At 44.4% G+C, this 17,750-nt stretch overlaps 1 protein-coding gene across 7 annotated transcripts in view; it reads left to right on the top strand.

Moving 5' to 3' along the window:
• The window catches only part of FGF13 (fibroblast growth factor 13), a 235,754-nt gene that overhangs the window by 201,981 nt on the left and 16,023 nt on the right, over positions 1 to 17,750 (top strand). For all 7 annotated transcript variants that reach the window (XM_083595640.1, XM_083595639.1, XM_083595638.1 and 4 more), the window contains one exon: positions 5,572 to 5,675. In XM_083595640.1, the coding sequence (XP_083451766.1) occupies positions 5,572 to 5,675 (104 nt within the window). The remainder of the gene's footprint in view (positions 1 to 5,571; positions 5,676 to 17,750) is intronic.

The following is a 17,750-nucleotide window of genomic DNA, read 5'->3' as shown; positions in this document are numbered from 1 at the left end:
CCCTTGTCCATTCTTTGCTCCTCAGGGAGCTGCTTTCCCAAGTGGTCGCCCCTTCTCTGTACATTTGAAGGTGAAACAACTAGACCAGATCTTCGTGTTCCACATTAAGCAAAATCTTACATGGATGGAAATAAATGGGGGAGGGGCAAAGGGTGCTGCTGTCACAGCCAGTCCCAGATAAGGAAGAAGCACACATCCAATAGTTAATTACTTATTGGCAAGATAAACGCTTATAGCAGCTTCCACGGTGTTTTGGATAAACATGCACACATGCTTCTAGATTCTAGGCAGTGGTCCATAGGTCTGAGTCCTGTGGTGCAGCTGCAGCAACAGGAGAGCCCCTTCCCTCTTCCAGCTTATATACCTTCTTATGGGTTGTGTGCCTGCAACTTGAGACTTCTCCCCTCCTGGTTCTAGGACACAGTTTGTCAGGGGAAGGTGGGGAATCTACCGGCCCGCCCCTCACCTGGACCATCCCTTCTTCCTCTGCCACATCCTGCATGCCTTCTTCTGCCTCAGACTTCCTAGACTCTCCCTTCTCCCAAGGCTCCTGCCTTGCAGGTGGCATGACACCCTAGAAAATCGCTGGTCCCATCTCCTGGGTCACTCCCCTGGTCACCTGGCTCCACCACACACTCTTCAGAGCCCTGCCAACCCCTAACATCTGTTATCTAGGTTTTACTCGTATTCACTTCCATTTCTTGCAGGGATGGAGAGATTCTGGCTCAGCAAATGTTGCTGAACCACAACTCCCATCAGCCCCAGCAAGCATGGCCAATGGCCAGGGATGGCGGGGGTTGTAGCATGTGGAAGGGGCCAAGTTTCTCCACACCTCCTCTATTGCTTATGCCACACTTTTCATTCCAAAGTGAAGCCCAATGCAGCTAACAGCAAACAACCCACTCAAAAGCAAACATTGGACTAATATTTTTAACCAAAAAAAGAAGCATATATCAAAATTCAGAGCAATTCAAAGCCACACTCATGAGAAAAAATACAGTAAATCAAATGAATCTATATTAATGAATTATTTTGATGTAAGTTCTGGTCTCAACAAAAGCAAGGGAGGTACCATGGACAGCTCCATGGCTCAGGATGAATAATGCAACATCAAAACACAGCTTAGATGTTGCTTCAGCAACAGCTACTCACAGGCCGAGCCTTTTATAGGAGCTGGACCTCTGCCTCAATAGATGTGGCTTCTTTAATTTAAGAAGCCCAAGCCTTCTCCAACAATGGTTTGTTTGGGTGGAGTAAGGAGACTCTGCTTGCCCTGGGCCTTCTGAGATGCAGTCTTCTGAGTCAGAGGGTGGAGAGAAGGGTACTGGCTGTTAGGGCTTCTCCGGTGCAAGTACTTCTAAGGCTCGCAGTGGTGGTCCCTCTCCCTCCACTCTGAGTCCCCAGCCTCATCTCCTGAAGAAAAGTAGCTTGGCTCCAGGATGGTGATCCCTCCCCAAATAACAAGGGTCCTCCTTCTGGCAGTGATGGACTCACTCCATGCCCCCTTGCTTAGTTTCATATATGATGGGAGCTGTTTCTTCTTGTGATGATCCCATGCTACTGGGAAGTGCATCTGAATAGTCTTCCATTCAGCCGCTCCAAATTTCTGCACCCTCATATGTGTGATGGATGAGGCAGATGGATTATGGGTAGGCCCCTAGACACCTCTCTCAGCAGTCTGAATCTGGTGGCTGCTAAATGCTCATCGTAGCCAAAGGAAGAACCAGGAGTGATACCAATTATGCTGCGTATGACAAAATGTGTTCATTTTCAATGAACTTTTTTACCGCTAGCATAAATAATTAGATTCTCTGTTGGGAAGACAAGTTTATGTTAAGACCACATAATAAATGGCTGCCAAAAAACAAAAACAAAACCATTTCCCCCAAAGCTCTGAAATTATGATACACTCTACAGAAGATATTGTGGCCATTCCTCATGTAGAAACTTTTTGTAACCTGCTTCTCATTGCTATTAGGAACTAGCAAAAATGACCATGATAATGACAGCAGGGTAGAGAGATTGCCAAAAAGAGGTCTTATGAGCACGGTGTACTCCCATGGTGGGTTCCTATCTATGCAGCTCCTTCCCCCACCCTAGAAAACCACTGTCCTACAGAAGTAATTTTCAGCCAGCCACTTGTATGGGCTTTTGTAGATGGCCCCTTAGTTAACCTTGAGAAAGAAGATTTCGACCTGCCTGTATTTTAATCATAGCCCAGTAGTAGGAATGGATAAAGCTCTCAATTTCAGTGTCTCATTTCTCTAATCTTAAACTGAGTTCACCACAAGTCCACATCAATTTGTGCATGGGTGGCGGTTGTGGGGGAGATCTCACAAAAGCATGGCCAGTTTCCCACACACACTCAGCACGAGGATGGCTGGAGGGCAGTTGCGCACAGGGTGATGATCATGGGGACTTGGGGGTTTCAGTGTGCACACATTTGTCCCATGTCCAGTACCCTGCCTCTCCTGGGACCTCAAGCAGGGGCATAGGAAGAGGGGTGCGGGGTGTGTGGTCCGCCCCAGGTGTCATCCTGAAGGGGGGTGACATTCGGCACACACCCACACCCCGCTACTCCCCCAAGCCCAGCGAGCAGCAAAGCGGCAAGTGGCACAGCAGCTGCTGTGGCTCTCCCCCTTCCCCCCAGCTTGCTGTAGGCCTGGGAGCCATGGGGGGTTGCCCCCTGTGCTGAGATCGGCCCCTGGGAGGATTGCACAGCCTCACCGAGATCGGGTGCTGGGGAGGATCACGCAGTGCGCTGATCAGCCCAGCTCCGCCACTGACCACAAGGAAAGACTTCTGTCTGTGCCTCTGAAAAGCTGCTTCCAGTCAGTGCAGATAACACTGAGCCAGATAGGCCAATTGTCTGACTCAGTATAATGCAGTTTTCTGGGTGCCTGTATCTGGTTTCTATTCACAGCACTTGGCTCTTTGGAAGAACTGATGGATGACGGATACCTGGCTGCACCGGAAAGTTTTATTGTATCCAACTCATGGCTTATGTATTTTAACAAAATGTATTCTAACAACTGATAAATAATAATTGATTTTGTGTTAGCTTTAGTGGCTGATACTGCCTATCTTCTACCGAAGCTGAAATGTCATTATAATGTCAGCATTATTGAAATGAACTGTTGCAGAATTGGGTCATTTGTTTGGATTGCTGTATTATCATGTTTTGAAATGAATTGGTTGCAGGCTGTTGCTGCAAGGGAGATGCTTTGATATGTATTGCTGTTATTGACTTGCTGTCTAAGGTGTTCCTAAGTGCTGGAAAGACCTGGGGTGCAGGCCCAAATCTGCAAAAAATTACACCTGCTGATTTATATGGGTACATGCAGATCTAGGTCAACTTTCGAAGAGAAACAAACAAACAAATGTTGCCTTTTGCTGCCAGGTTTTCCTTGAGCTATAGAGCACCAGCTGAGTTTTCTGAGTCCCATGCACTCTATGTGGTCTGTGTCCCACCTGCAGTCTATGCACAACACGTAGAATATTAGTATGGACATTTGGGTTATTTTTTTATAAAAAACAAAAACCTGTTGATTGTATCTGTATTTTAGAATTGTTATTCTGCCTGATGCCTTTCAAAGTCTGTCTCTTGCTCTTTAAAAATAATAATGTTCTATATGGTTTTATGTTAATGGCTTAGATGATTTGCTTATTTATGATTAGCGGTATATACATTTTGCTAAACGGACTGATGCATATCTATGTACTGAAACCAAAGCAAGTACCATCCAAAATCTAACATCTCTGTTGATTGCTCACTGACCCCCCCTCACTCATACACATACACGTCTATATCCTGTTTGGGCCATATTTGATAAGTGTGTGGGGCTGACCACCTGTCAATCACCTTCCATCACAATGAAGTCAGATGCTGCGGTGCTTTGAAGCCCCGGCAACCAACTGATCGTTGGGACTGCTTCTGGAACTTCCAAAGGTTCTCCTCCTCTGCATTTTAGTTATTTGTCCCCTATTTTATTTGATTTCCTATCCATGCTTTATGCAGGGTGGGTTGCAACCACAACAAACTAGGCAATTATGCAACAAATCTATCCCCAACAGAGCCCTTTGAGATTGGTTAGGCTGAAAGACTGTGACCGGCTGCTGGCATCCCAGGCCCTGGTCCAATGCTCTAACCGCAGGAGGGGAGGCATGAACGCAGATTGGCAGGGTACCTACCGACTAGATGAAGGATCAACCATCCTTGAAATTCATGTAATCATATGCCAATCAGTGGCTATTCAACAACAACAACAACAAAACAACAAACAGAGGAGGGGTTCATCATGTGTAAGTAAGAAAGGAAGAAGTTGCAGGAACCCAAGTGAGACTGAAATGATATCAAAAATAATGATTTAAACATGAACATATGTGGGTATATGCTTATTTTATTTATTTATTATTTAACAGGATTGATGCTACACCTGATTGTAGGAAAACCTCTAAGGAATATTGAAATTAGCAATAAAAACACTTAAAACAATTAAAAACCTTCAAAGATAATAACAAGTTTTTTTAAAAAAGGGAAAAGATTAAAGCACACCAGCTCAATGTGCTTGGATAGGCTTGCCTGAACAAGAATAGTTTTAGGAGGTGCCGAAACAGTGCAGCAAAGCTGCCTATCTGATGTGAATAGGCAGGGAGTTCCAGAAATTGATTCCTTGCAAGTACAGAGCAAGTATAGTTGTGTACCGGTAACAGTGCCAGTTCCGCAGATCAAAATGATTCAGTGGGCACATATGGGGTAAATTCATCCCACATTTTGTATAAAATACAAAATGTTAAAATACAAATTCACCAAATAAGGAAAAATGGCATTCTCTGTGAATCAGAGAATACTGATACTAATTGATAAGATGTCCAGAATTATATCTCAGGTTATGCTACTTGTGAATAATTCTCCAATTTGATTTTGAAGCAACATGAAGCGAAGTTTAATCTTGGAGCTCTCGTCCTTAATTATCTGTATTGCATGGAGAACTTCATTGTTTTTCACACAGTGGTTATATTTTGAAGAATTTGTATTTTTGTAATTTTGCATTTTACACATGCATACCCAAGTGTTTGCATGTATAATTGTTCATGTTCAAATAATCGTCCTTTCTGATATCATTTCATTGTCACTTGGGGCTCCTGCAGCTTTGTCTTTTCCTATGTATCAGTGGCTATTTGCCACAATGGAGATGCAGAACCTCCATGGCCAGAGACAGTTTATCTCTGGATACAATTTTCTAAAGAGCGACAGTGACAAGAGTTTCCTTAAGGGCTTCCTGTAGGCATCTGTTTGGTTGCTGTTGGACGCAGGAAGCTTGGATATATGGGTCCGTGAAATGATCTTATCCATTGGGGTTCTTCCCCCATCTCACCCCCAAGAGAGTTGATTAGCTTGCCTTTGCTCCTTTATAAAGGGGATGTGTGGATGTCCTGCCGTGCTACTTCGCTTTAAAAAAAGAAGCTCATATTAAATATTCACAAAATGTCTCTTTCAATGAAAGATTTGAAGTTGTTGCTGAAATCTGGAGAGGTTAACATCCTTCCTTCTTCCTTCTTCCTTCCTAGCTTTGTTTAACCTCATACCTGTGGGTTTACGAGTGGTGGCAATTCAAGGCGTCCAAACAAAACTGTACTTAGCCATGAACAGCGAAGGATACTTGTACACATCGGTAAGTGTCAACTGCATTCCACACTCTTGGTTTATTTATCCTGTCTTGTGTGTGTCAGAAACCCAGGCCCCGGAAACAATGTAACGATGCTTATTTGGTGCAACGATGGGGGATAGGAGCTGCTCTTTGGAAGTGGTTTATTGCAGCGTGCTTCTCTGCTCAGTGTGAAAATGGGGTGGGGTGGGGTTTTTTTGCAGAATTGCAGCTGAATCCTTTGCCTTGTACCTTATGTAAACCCTCTTACTTGATCTCCCATGCTAAGTTTGGATAATTGGCAGGAAACTGCACAGGGGAATTTCGTAACTCAAAAGAGAGGCGCTTTCTGTTGTTAAGGCTGTTACGATGTTGCTAAGCAGACTACTAAAAATGTTTATTGGCTAATGGATCTGCACCCCCCCCTAAAAAAACCCCCACCAAGGACATTATCCATTATTTATTTGTTTGGATTTATATGCCACTTTTTATCCAAAGATCCCAGGCACTACATTAAGAACATAATTTATGCAATACAATAATTAAAAAATGAATTCCACAGCATAATGATGTAATCATAATAAGTCACTGTCACCAACAGTATGTCTGGGACCTATTCATAAGAACCGAAGAAGAGTCTGGATGCTGGATCCGTCCAATGACCCATCTAGTCCAGCATCCTGTTCTCACAGTGGCTGATCAGATGCTACAGGGACGTGGGTGGCACTGTGGTCTAAACCACTGAGCCTCTTGGGCTTGCCAACCAGAAGGTTGGCAGTTCAAATCCCCATGACGGAGTGAGCTCCCGTTGCTCTGTCCCAGCTCCTGCCAACCCAGCAGTTCGAAAGCATGCCAATGCAAATAGATAAATAGGTACTGTTGTGCAGGGCCAGATTTAGTTTTGAAGAGGCCCTAAGCTACTGAACGTAATGGGGCCCTTTATGTGTCCAGCTGTCCTTTGTCAACAACAAATTGTTGCTGTTTTTTGTGTTGAATATATGCTATATGGTAATTTATGGACCTACACAACACAAAACACCTTTGCTATATGTAGGTTTTATTTTATTTGTTTTTTATCTTATATTTTGGAAATGTATATCCAGTGGTTTTTTTTCCTTTAAATTTTTTGGGGGGACCCCAAGAGAATGGGGCCCTAAGCTATAGCTTGTTTAGCTTATATGTAAATCTGGCACTGCCACTGTGGCAGGAAGGAAAACGGCATTTCTGTGTGCTCTGGTTTCTGTCATGGTGTCGCATTGTGCTAGAAGCGCTTTAGTCCTGCTGACCACATGACCTAGAAAGCTGTCTGTGGACAAACGCCGGCTCCCTCGGCCTGAAAGTGAGATGAGCGCCACAGCCCCATAGTCACCTTTGACTGGACGTAACTGTCCAGCGGTCCTTTACCTTTAGTAGGGAAGCCCATGAGCAGAACCTGAGCACCTCAGTCTCAGGCTAGAAGTAACAGGCATTTTGAGAATGGTTATGTTTAACATCAAGGTCCAGGTTCATCTGTGGAAAGCAAGCTAGTCAATTACAGAATCTGGTTATGTGGCCATATCCCAAATTCAGAGTTGGGGATTAGGGGTGAACCGACTGGTATTCCGTTATTGGTCTGACATTCTGATATTTCTTGGGTTCTGATATGTTTGAATTCCATCAGGAATAAATGTTTTTGTAATGTTGGCATTTGGATTTTGACATATGTCCTCAGTGCAATACTTAATAAAAACAAAAAAACAACAACTGTATTTGCATGGAAAAACAGAGAAAAGTGACTTTTATTGTTGCTAGGCTTTTTTTAAAAAAAAGCCAAAGCAACGAATCTCCAAAAAAGAGAGCCTGCAATCGCAGAGCCGAATAATCCTAAACAGCTATTAAAAACATAAATATATAAATATATGCCAAATGCAATGCCAAAACCCTTGAAATGTGACTCAAGAAAAAACACAGGTTACAGCATTTTGAGTTCAGTGCCAGTAAGCGTATCCCATAAAGTGGAACCTCAAAAGGGGGGGGGGGAGTCCTGCAGAGGTGGATTTCTTCTACGTCATCCACGAAAAGAGTTTTTCTGAAATCCTCACAAGTTTATACTTGCACAGTGCACTTTTATACTTGTCTACCCATTGAGTTCTATGGGATTTATTTCCAGGTAAATGTACAGCTTAAATGTAGTGATGAATGGGGATGAATCTCCAGTGATTTCTCCTGGCGAAGTGGCAATCACACTTCTGGAGCTGAAGCAGTATTGTCTCACCCACCCAACCTGATATCATCATTTGACATGATATCATGGTGACATTTGACACCATGTATATATGCTTAATGTATTTGTAAACTGCATTGAGATCTTTCAGGTGGTAAGCAGTCTATAAATGGCAATAATAGTAAGTGCATTGAATCTGTGCCCATAAAATATGAGGTGCGACTACATAACAGCAAATGGTAAATATGTATTGAGGATGGAAGGGGAGCTTGGAAAGAAGATAGTGTTTTGTTTTCACTTAAACAAATGATTGCAACTAAAGTGTTTTGCTTGCAGCTGGTGTGCAAGGCTGCTTTGAGCTACTTTGAGTGCGAGGTTGATGTTTGCACCTGCTGTTAGTGCTGGTTGTTTCTTTACTGGGTTGAGGTTGTGCAGTGCAATGCATATTATTATGATGTAGTCAGGAATGAGTGGGTGGAAGTAGTTTTATATCCTCCAAGGCAGGGCCGCCCCACCCATGAGGCAAGGTGAGATGACCACCTCAGGAGGCAGGATCCGCATGGGCAGCAGATCCAGCCTCCAAGAAATGAATCACCCGCTGCTGCTGCTGCTGCTGCTGCTGCTGCCAAGTGAAAGAACTGCACTGGCTACAGATGGGGTACCAGCCAAATTCAAGGTGTTAATTCTAGCAAATAAATCCCCAGGAGGCCTGGGACTCAAGTACCTAAAGTGCATCTTCTCCCATATCATCCATCTCAGATCTTACAATGAGGACGTGGTAGTAGTTCTGCCGCTAGGGTTGACTAGTTGATGTTAACCAACAACAGGGCCTTTTTGGTGGTGGTTCCCCATTTGTGGAATGCCCTCCCTGTGGAGGTGCATCTGCCTCCTTCACTACTGGTTTTCAGGAGAAACAGTATAACATTGCTGTTTACCAGGACGTTTGATGGTTTGAAATACACTGTTCCAAGCAACCCTGAGATTCTTGCCTGAGATGTTTTTTAAAACTGTTTTATCCTTGCCATGTCTGCCAGCCTGCGCTCATTCAGGATGAATTATTGTTATTGTTATTATTGGCAAAAGATTTAATCACCTCCCTGGTGTTACCTAGGGAGACACTTGTGCTTCACTGAATCTGCTGGGAGAAGATAAATGCAGAGGTTTCTGGTGCATATAGCTACCGATTGACTTTCTGTGCAGCATCAGCTATGTTCAGCCCAGGACTTCCCATCTGCTCTTCTCTAGAGCTTCTTTTCATAGGCTGTAGGGGAGGAAGAAAATTCTAAGGCAGGGAAGGTTGAAAACCTTTGTTCCCCCTGATATTGTTGGACTACAACTCCCAGCATCCCTAGCCAGTATGACCAATGGTAAGGGTTGATGGAAATAGTGGCTCAGCAGTACCCAGTGAGTCAGGGGTTCCCCTGGGTACAGTACTGGACTGGGAGTGACAAGATCCAATCACCCACAAAGACCTCACCTACCTCAATGGGTTCTTGTTGTGAGGATAAAATGGGAAAGGGTTAAGATGAGCAGTGGATGCCATCTCATGTTGCTTAGGAGAAAGGATGGGATGAAAATGCAATAAATCTGTGGACATTAGCAATTGCCGACAAATGGAACTTCCATGTGCCATAACAGCCTATCTCTGACTACTATATCTTGGGGGCGGGGGGGAGAGAGCAGGACAAGGTGTTGCCTTCATGGGGACACCAGAGGCATCTAGCTAGCCACTATTGAAAACAGGACACTGCAGTAGATGGGCGTGGGGCTCTTCTTAAATTCTTGGAGAGTTAGAATCCGCTTAACTGTACACCTTTGAAAAGGATTGCTTTATGCAGTGACCTTATCATTTGCCTTATTTTAAAGGAAAGGGACCTGATGAATAAATGATCTTGGACTTAGGAGGTTGGTAGGTTTTTTTGTGGGGTTTTTTTAAGGAAATGGCTTCTTCCCCCCTCCCCCCACTTGCTAATTGGAAGTTTATTTTTCTCATTCCATTCTGACAGTTTGCTCAGGTTCGCCCGTGCCCCAGCGCATAGCAATTAGCATGCTGGGCTCCAGCAAGGAGCCTTCTGCAGCTCAAGTGAAAGCAGTGGCGCGGTGGCTGGTTATGGAGCCTGCTGATCCGTAATCAGGAATGGGGTGGAATTAAGGCTGTGGAGTGTGATGAATGTGTGGGCTGCCAAGGCTTGTGTTTGACAGATAGATCTTTCTAGAGATTTCTCACATCTGCAAATTGCAGCCCAAAAAAGATGCTGCTGGTAGAATCGCAAAAAAGAAAGGGGGAACAGAGAGAGCTCCCCGGCAGAGAGAAGCAGCTCAAGTGCAACTGACTCAACGATTGTAGGAGCATCAGAAGCCACCTTATACTGAGTCAGACCATTGGTGCATCTAGCTCAATATTGCCTATGCGGACTGGCAGCAACTCCCCAGAGTTTTGCATTCAACTCTGCGTGAAGGTGCCTGAATTGAACCTGGAACCTTCCACATGCAACACGTGTGCTACACCACGTGGCTGCAGCTCTTGCTCTCAAAAAGAAGCTAAGAGTCTAGTCCTCATCATTATTCCTTAAGAGGGAACAGATCCATATTCTCTGCACTGACTGTGAGTGGCTCTCGAGGATTTCAGACTGAAGGCATTCCTCCCTGGAGACGCCAAGTGCTAAGGTTGGGTCCTTCTGCACACAAAGCATTTGCTCTGCCATGGAAGTGTGGCTCTTCTACATTACACTATCTCTGTGAGCTACTTTTGCACATTACAGGTGGGCTTTGGTGGCAGAGCTTTGGTTCAATGGAATGGCTGTCTTTGGCCTTGGACTTAATGGTCTCATGGGGCTGGCTTTTAGACAGCTATGTGCAACTGTGATTTCACTCGCAACCCTCACTATTTCCCGCAATTTCTCTTCTTCCTTCCTTCCTGTTCCACCCCACCCTGTGCCATCCTTTGCTTTATCTGCTTCATTCCTGATAGACTTGTGCAAAGCACAGACAAAAAGAAAATGTTGCCACTCCTGAATTGTTTCTTCAAAGGAAATAATTTGAGCCTGTGCAGTTTTGCACCTTAGCTTAAATCATAGCATGATCAGGACTAGGGGAGTAAAATGGTGAGCAGAATTTTCCTCAAAGGCCTCAGGTGTACCATGCATTTAAAACAGCATGATGCCACTTTAACCAGTCATGACTTTCCCCAAATAATTATGTTAAGAGTGTTGAGAGTTGTTAGGAGATCCTCACAAAGTCACAATTCTCAAAATTCCCTTGGGAAAGGGATTGGAAATCAAATTACTCTGAGAACGGTAGCTCTGTGAGGGTAATAAGAGTCTTCTAACAACTTGCAGCACCCTTAACAAACTACAGCTCCCAGGAATATTGGGTGGGGGGAGCTGCAACTGGTTAAAGTGGCATGCTACTGCTTTAAAGGTGTGGAAGGTGCTACCAATAGTGCATTAGTTGTAGATTTATACTGTCTGCAGATCATTCCACTTCCATTAGTTCTGGTGTCTGGCTTACAGTAGAATTCCGGAATTAGCCAATCATGTGCAGCCCATTGTGTAAATAATGTATATAAAGCAGATACTTTGAGGGGACATTCATTCATTCCTCCTCACCACTATGAGCTGAATAAAGAGCATGAAATCACTTTGCGACTCTGAGTATATTTCAGGCCATATCACAACAAAATCAGTCAAACAACCCCCAGAATGTTTGTTGTTTGAAAATGTATGGGGTTTTAGCAGGAAGTTACAGGATATGCAAGGATTGGAAATGAAGCAGTTTGTCCACACTGAAACCTTAGCAGGCACAGACAGTATGGAAAGAGGGGCTGTGTTTGACCAGCCCTAAAGTGCAAGTAGATCAATAGGTACCGCTCTGGCGGGAAGGTAAATGGTGTTTCCGTGCGCTGCTCTGATTCGCCAGAAGCGGCTTAGTCATGCTGGCCACATGACCTGGAAGCTGTACGCTGGCTCCCTCGGCCAGTAAAGCGAGATGAGCACTGCAACCCCAGAGTCGGTCACAATTGGACCTAATGGTCAGGGGTCCCTTTACCTTTACCTTTATAATATCATGAGCACAAATCTTTATGAATGCACAATAAAGAGGACCTCAGGAGGGGCCCTTCCTGAGTGTAATATTAGAGAATTGGCAAGAATCTCTTTTCTTTCCTTGGAGGGAGAGTTGCATGCATTTCAAGAGACTCAAGGGGAGAAGAATCCCAGCTGCCTTTTTACCTTGTGCTTGTGCAGTACAGGCAGAACAGCGATGTTTCAATTGTTCCAGCCAGGAATTCGCTTGTCGAAGGGATGTTTCTATATGAAGCCAATTATCTCCCTCTAAGTAGGGAGGGTTTTACCCTGGTTTTTCTTTTCTTAAAAAAATCCTCTGGGTTCATTCTGCAATAGGTCATTGCAGAGTCGACACAGCAAACAATGTCTGCACAAGTTCCATTTCTGTTGCTTTCTTCCAGATGCAAACCCGTGACTTTGGCAATGGTTTGGACAGTGAACATTTCCTGTCTTGTACTGGTTTATCCAACTCAATACTGTCTGCAGTGACTGGCGGTAGCTCTGTGGGATCTTTCCCTCAGCTACCTAAAGGTGCCATTAGAGATTAAGCCAGGGGCATCGAAAGGAGGTGTCCAACCACTGAGCTATGGTTCACTGTCTCTTTCTCAGCTTCTCTTGTGCTGGTTACCATAGAATCATAGAATTGTAGAAATGGAAGGGACCATGAGGGTCATCTAGCTCAACCCCCTGCAATGCAGGGACACTTGTTGTTTGCACAAAACAAACAAAGCAAAGTGGGGAGGAACTTTTTTTTTATGCAAAGGAGCACCTGAGCCCATGTAAGGCTAACATTCCCATTACTAAGCTGACCAGAAATATGCAGCTAAAGAACCAACTGGCCACTTCCGCTCAATGTGTGAAATTCAACCTAATCAAATCTCCCCTCCCACCATGTTCCTTCCTTCATGATTACATTTGTATCCCACCTTTCCTTCAAGAAGCTTAAGATGGCATATGTGGTTCCTCCCGCCACTCCCCCATTTTATCCTCACAATAACCCTGTGAAGTAGGTTAGGCCAGGAGACAGCCACTGTCCCAAGGTCTCCCAGTGAACTGCACTGGCTCTTGGGTGCTTTTAATACATTCAGTGGAGTTTCCTTCCCCTCTTGCCTTTCCTCTTCCTTTGGCATTTTCTGTTTTTGAGAATTTCATGCAACTTCTGTGCATTTCATTTCATTTCATTTTAAAACAACAAACCTCCCCACCCCCAAATCACATTCAGAGTAGTAAATGAAAAGCCAGTGACAGTCTAGAATTGATCAACTGCACGCCCACACACTCCTTTTGTCATTGTGAGGCTGATGCTTGCAGCTTTTGAGATGGTTCAAAAAAGATAAGAAAAAATCCCTCCCCCCAAAAACTCGGTGCTAGCACAAAGGAAAGGAAGATCTAACGTAAGAGAGAGAGCAAACCTCGTTCTGCCCCTGTCTTGCTAAAACTGCTCCAAATGGCCTCAAAAAATGGATCTGATTTGAAATGAATAATGCAAGAAGTGGCACATCAGCAGAGGGGAGGGTTGCCATATGCCCAGTCATGTTCTGCCCCACCAGAAATCTCTCTAACACTGGATCAAATGGGCATCCTTAGAATTCATCCGTTCTCTCTTCTGTAAGATTAAATAAGAACAAATTCCTGTGGTTCCCTGTGGGGGAAAACTAGGCCAGGGTCAGGCACCTTTTTAAACCCTGAACAGCCTTTTTTTGGGGCGGGGCCTGCATGTTTGTAGTAGATGGAGCTGGAAGTAAAATTGGGTAAGGGGCTGAAGGTAAAAATAATGGGCAGAGCATCCAATACGACGGTCACTCCCTAGGCTACGTTCCAGCCAGGTGAAAGCCAGAGGATTCTGCACACCCATTTCTCCATCTAGGCAAGCAAGAGGCATGGTCACCAGCCAAGGGCACTTCCAGCCAAGCCAAAGAGGAGGGGCATAGAGGAGGGGCAGTGAGAGATAGGAACTGAGAACATACCTGGCAGCCAGATAGGGAGCTATGGGGAGCCACATTTGGTCCTGGACCAGAGGTTCTCCACGCTGGATCTAGGCCTTTTGTGGACTGTGGGAGCAAAGGTTATCCCAGATCTGTGTGTGTTTTGCTTCCCGACCAAGTGCCTTATAGGAATGAGGGAAAGATTCAGTTGACATTAAAAGTGAATGCCTCTTATTTACAATATGCAACCCAAAACATGGTAATCCTTTAAGAGTTGCACTTCTCTGAATTTTGCAATGCAGTTCTCCAGTCAAGTTGTGTGTACAAAAATGCACATACTACGGTCAAGTTGTACATGCAAATGCATATATTAATGAAAATAGCACACACAAAATGCAATGTATTTGGGGACTTGCTTTGTGCAAATGTTTACATTAGCCAAATTGCATGCAACAATATGTGTTCAGGCACACCTCACATTATTATGTTTTGCTTTCTTGCACTTTGCAGATATTTCTCCTAATGGGGACATGGGTGCAGCTGCAGGCAGCCTGGCCGCTTCCAGGGGAAGGAAGCCCACCCCCTCCACCACTGCCCCTCTTCTGGCCAAGGGAGTGGAGCTGGCTATGGCTGGAGCCAGGTTTTTTGCCTCCTGCCCCTGCAGCCAAGGGCCATGGCTTAATGGACTGCAGTATAGTATAAACATAACTTTTATATGCACTGCAAAACAAAGAAACAAACAAAAAAGTGTGGCTCACTTTATTGGAATATTTGCTTTATTGCAGTGGTCTGGAATTGAACCAGCAGTATCTCCGTGGCATGCCTGTATATTGTATTATTGCATTATAGTTTGAATTCCATAGAATTGAAATTGTAATATAATAAAATACAATATAAGAAGCAATAAAAATGCAGTCAGAAACCAGTGTTGATATTTAACATGATCACCATCTCTCTTCTTCAACTACAAATCCACAGATGCCATGGACCACCTGAATGAAGTTTGCAGAGCACTGGTGGACCAAGGATCACAGTTTGGGGACCCTTATCCAAGAAAGTTAGGCAACCAGGAGTTTGAACCACCACATTCGGACAACCCCACTAGGTCCATTGTTTTCATTACACATGCATTTGCAAATTCATCTGAGCTGCTCCTAGCTTTGGGGTGGCATTCACATGGCTTTGAAATCCTTCATGGATAAGAATTATCTCTGCAATGCATAATGGAGCAGTGAGAGAGAGATATCTCATAGGTGCTTGGGGGTGTATGCAAGGATCTTCATCCCCCACTCCCCACACTCCACTGCCCAACACATCCAAATCCTCCATAAAGGAAACTCTGAATTATGTGTCAAAAAAACAAAAAAAAGCCACTAATGCTGTACTCTGAATAAACAAGCCAGTCTGCAATATTCATTTCAATTCCTGCATTTGAGACCTGGAAGAAATTGCTATATTAGTTTTGACCCTTTGAGTACTATTTATTACTTTTAATTGTACAATTAATAGCTGACATTAAAAGAAAACTTAAATGCAAATAACAAGAACAGCCAGATATCAATCAGAAAAGCAAAGTTAATTGTCTCCAAATTAAACTGATAATGAGAAGATCTCTCCACATTACGATGTCTTTGTCCAATATAATCAATAGGCATCAACAGCACCTATTGGGAGGGTCTGAAATGGTGGAGATGAGCATCTGCAAACCCTGGAAACAGGTCATATGGCAAAATGTTCAGTAGAACTTTCTCTGTTGATCAGCTGCTTCAATTTCTTGGGATTTTCTTTTTCCCCAGTGGTCAGGTATTTTTTTTTCCAATTTCTCATGTAATTTTTTTCTTATGACAGTGGTGTCACAAGACACAGAAAGTTGCCTTGTACTGAGTCAGACCATGGCCTGTCTAGCTCAGTATTGTCTATGCTGACTGGCACAAGCTCTCCAAGGTTTGCGACTGAAGTCTCTCTTAGCTCTACCTGGAGATGCTGGGGATTAAATGTGGAATCTTCTGCATACGAAACAGATGCTGTGCCACTGAGCCATGGCCCACATTACAGCCATATGAATATTTGCATACCGATAGTAGACCCTTTGGATTTCCCTCTGCATGTGAAGACAGGCTTTGGCAGATTGAATGGGCAACGCCAGTAGTGGGTCCAACAGCCGAGAAGGTGGTTTCTGCATGTGCTGCATGTGAGGGGCAGATGGGGCTTGTCAACCTGGGAAGTTAGCTCATCAGGGAGAAGGAAAATTCTGATCCTAAACCTCTGCTGGCTTGTGGGATATCTTCAGGAGAAGAAAAGGCTAAGGAGTAAACCCTACACAAATCGGGAGAGGAGTCTCTGAGGCAGTTGGATGGTGTCTTGTATGCCTCCTTCCAGCCACTCCTGCAGCCAAGCTGACGCCAAACGTCTTGCTCTGCTTTCCTTTGGACCACATCAGCAAGGCAGAGAGGAGGGTCTTGTCATCTGGGCAGCTCAGGAACATTCTCCATACACACTGCCCGGGCTTGTGACCTGGAGAGGTCACATTGGTGCTGCTAGGGCAGTGGTTTATCTCCCCCCACCCCGAGGCATGGGGTCTTGAGACAGACAGAGGCCAACAAATCAGACCCTTCCCAACATATCACAGTGAGCTTAGCAGATGTCTTTCAGATAGCCTGGTCCCAAGTTGCTTAGGGCTTTAAGTCAAGAAGAATACATTAGAAGCTGACTTGGTAGCAAATCAATGGCGGTGCAGTTTGTCCAGCAAAGACATAGTATATCCCATACAAAGCCCCTCTAAGCAGCCAGGCAAGCACATTCTGCATTAGCTACAGCTTCCAAATCAACTTGTAACATAAACATGTTGAAGCAATACAATATGGAGGTTACCAGAGCATGGATCACAGCAGTCTAACCCTGTTCAGGAATGGTCATGGCTGCCATACTAACCAAAGCTGGTAGTAACCACCCTTTCCCACCAAGGCAAGGCTGCCCCACCCATGAGGTGAACTGAAACAGCCACTTCAGTCTGCAGAATCCATGCAGCTTCTAGCGAGATCTCATGAGATTTTTCTGGAAGCCACAGCCACTGAGCAACCCTGATAAGCTAGGCTTCAGTAGGGGAGGTGACACTTTCCCATTTGGCCTCAGGCGGCAAAATGGGACGGGTCACCCCTGCACCAAGGTGACTTGGGCCTGAAAGAGATGGATCCAAGAGCACCCCCAAACTATGCATATGGATAAATTTATTTTAATCCAAGAGTGTCTTCAGGAAGGGGATGTTTCAGATCTTCTGGCTTAAGTTTCTTCAGGATTTGGCTACTTAATACTTCTTTTAAAGAGGTCTGTGCCACAACCCTCCCCCAGAGGAACTTGCAGCCTCCTGAATCCTGTCAAGCATCCCCACCCTATTAGATAAAATAAACCAAGAAGGTCAAGGGATTAGCCAGAGAGAGTATTAGTCAATCTGGCATTGTCCTCACCCTTCATCTGCAACAACTGAAAGATGAATTCAGAATAAGGCAACTCAGAATAAGGCAACTCAGAATAAGGCAAGTTCCTCTACCCAAGGCTGCAATATTATCCACACTTAGCTATGTTGAAACACCATTAAACACAGAAGGACTTAACTCGGGGTTACGCATTTGCAGGAGCTGGCTGCGAGTTGTCCTTCCAAAGCCATTACTGTTGACAGATGTTGACTTTTCTGCAGCATGGAAGCAGATCTGGAAAGTTTATCCTCTCTCTTAATTTTGTAAATACACATTGGCAGGGAGTAGTGGTGGTGGAAAAATATCCACAGCGTTCAGCTCGAGAAAGCATTAATTTAATAATGCCAATTTGCTCAATTAAGTGAGGAAAACATATTTTTGTATTTGCAAATTCTGTCCTGTTAATATATATCTCCCCCTCCCCTCCTTGTTGGCAT

This window comes from Podarcis filfolensis (assembly GCF_964270895.1).
Source record: "Podarcis filfolensis genome assembly, chromosome: Z".
Lineage (NCBI taxonomy): Eukaryota > Metazoa > Chordata > Lepidosauria > Squamata > Lacertidae > Podarcis > Podarcis filfolensis.
The sequence above is the reverse complement of the archived record's forward strand: the minus strand, read 5'-3'. Positions and strand labels throughout refer to the sequence as shown.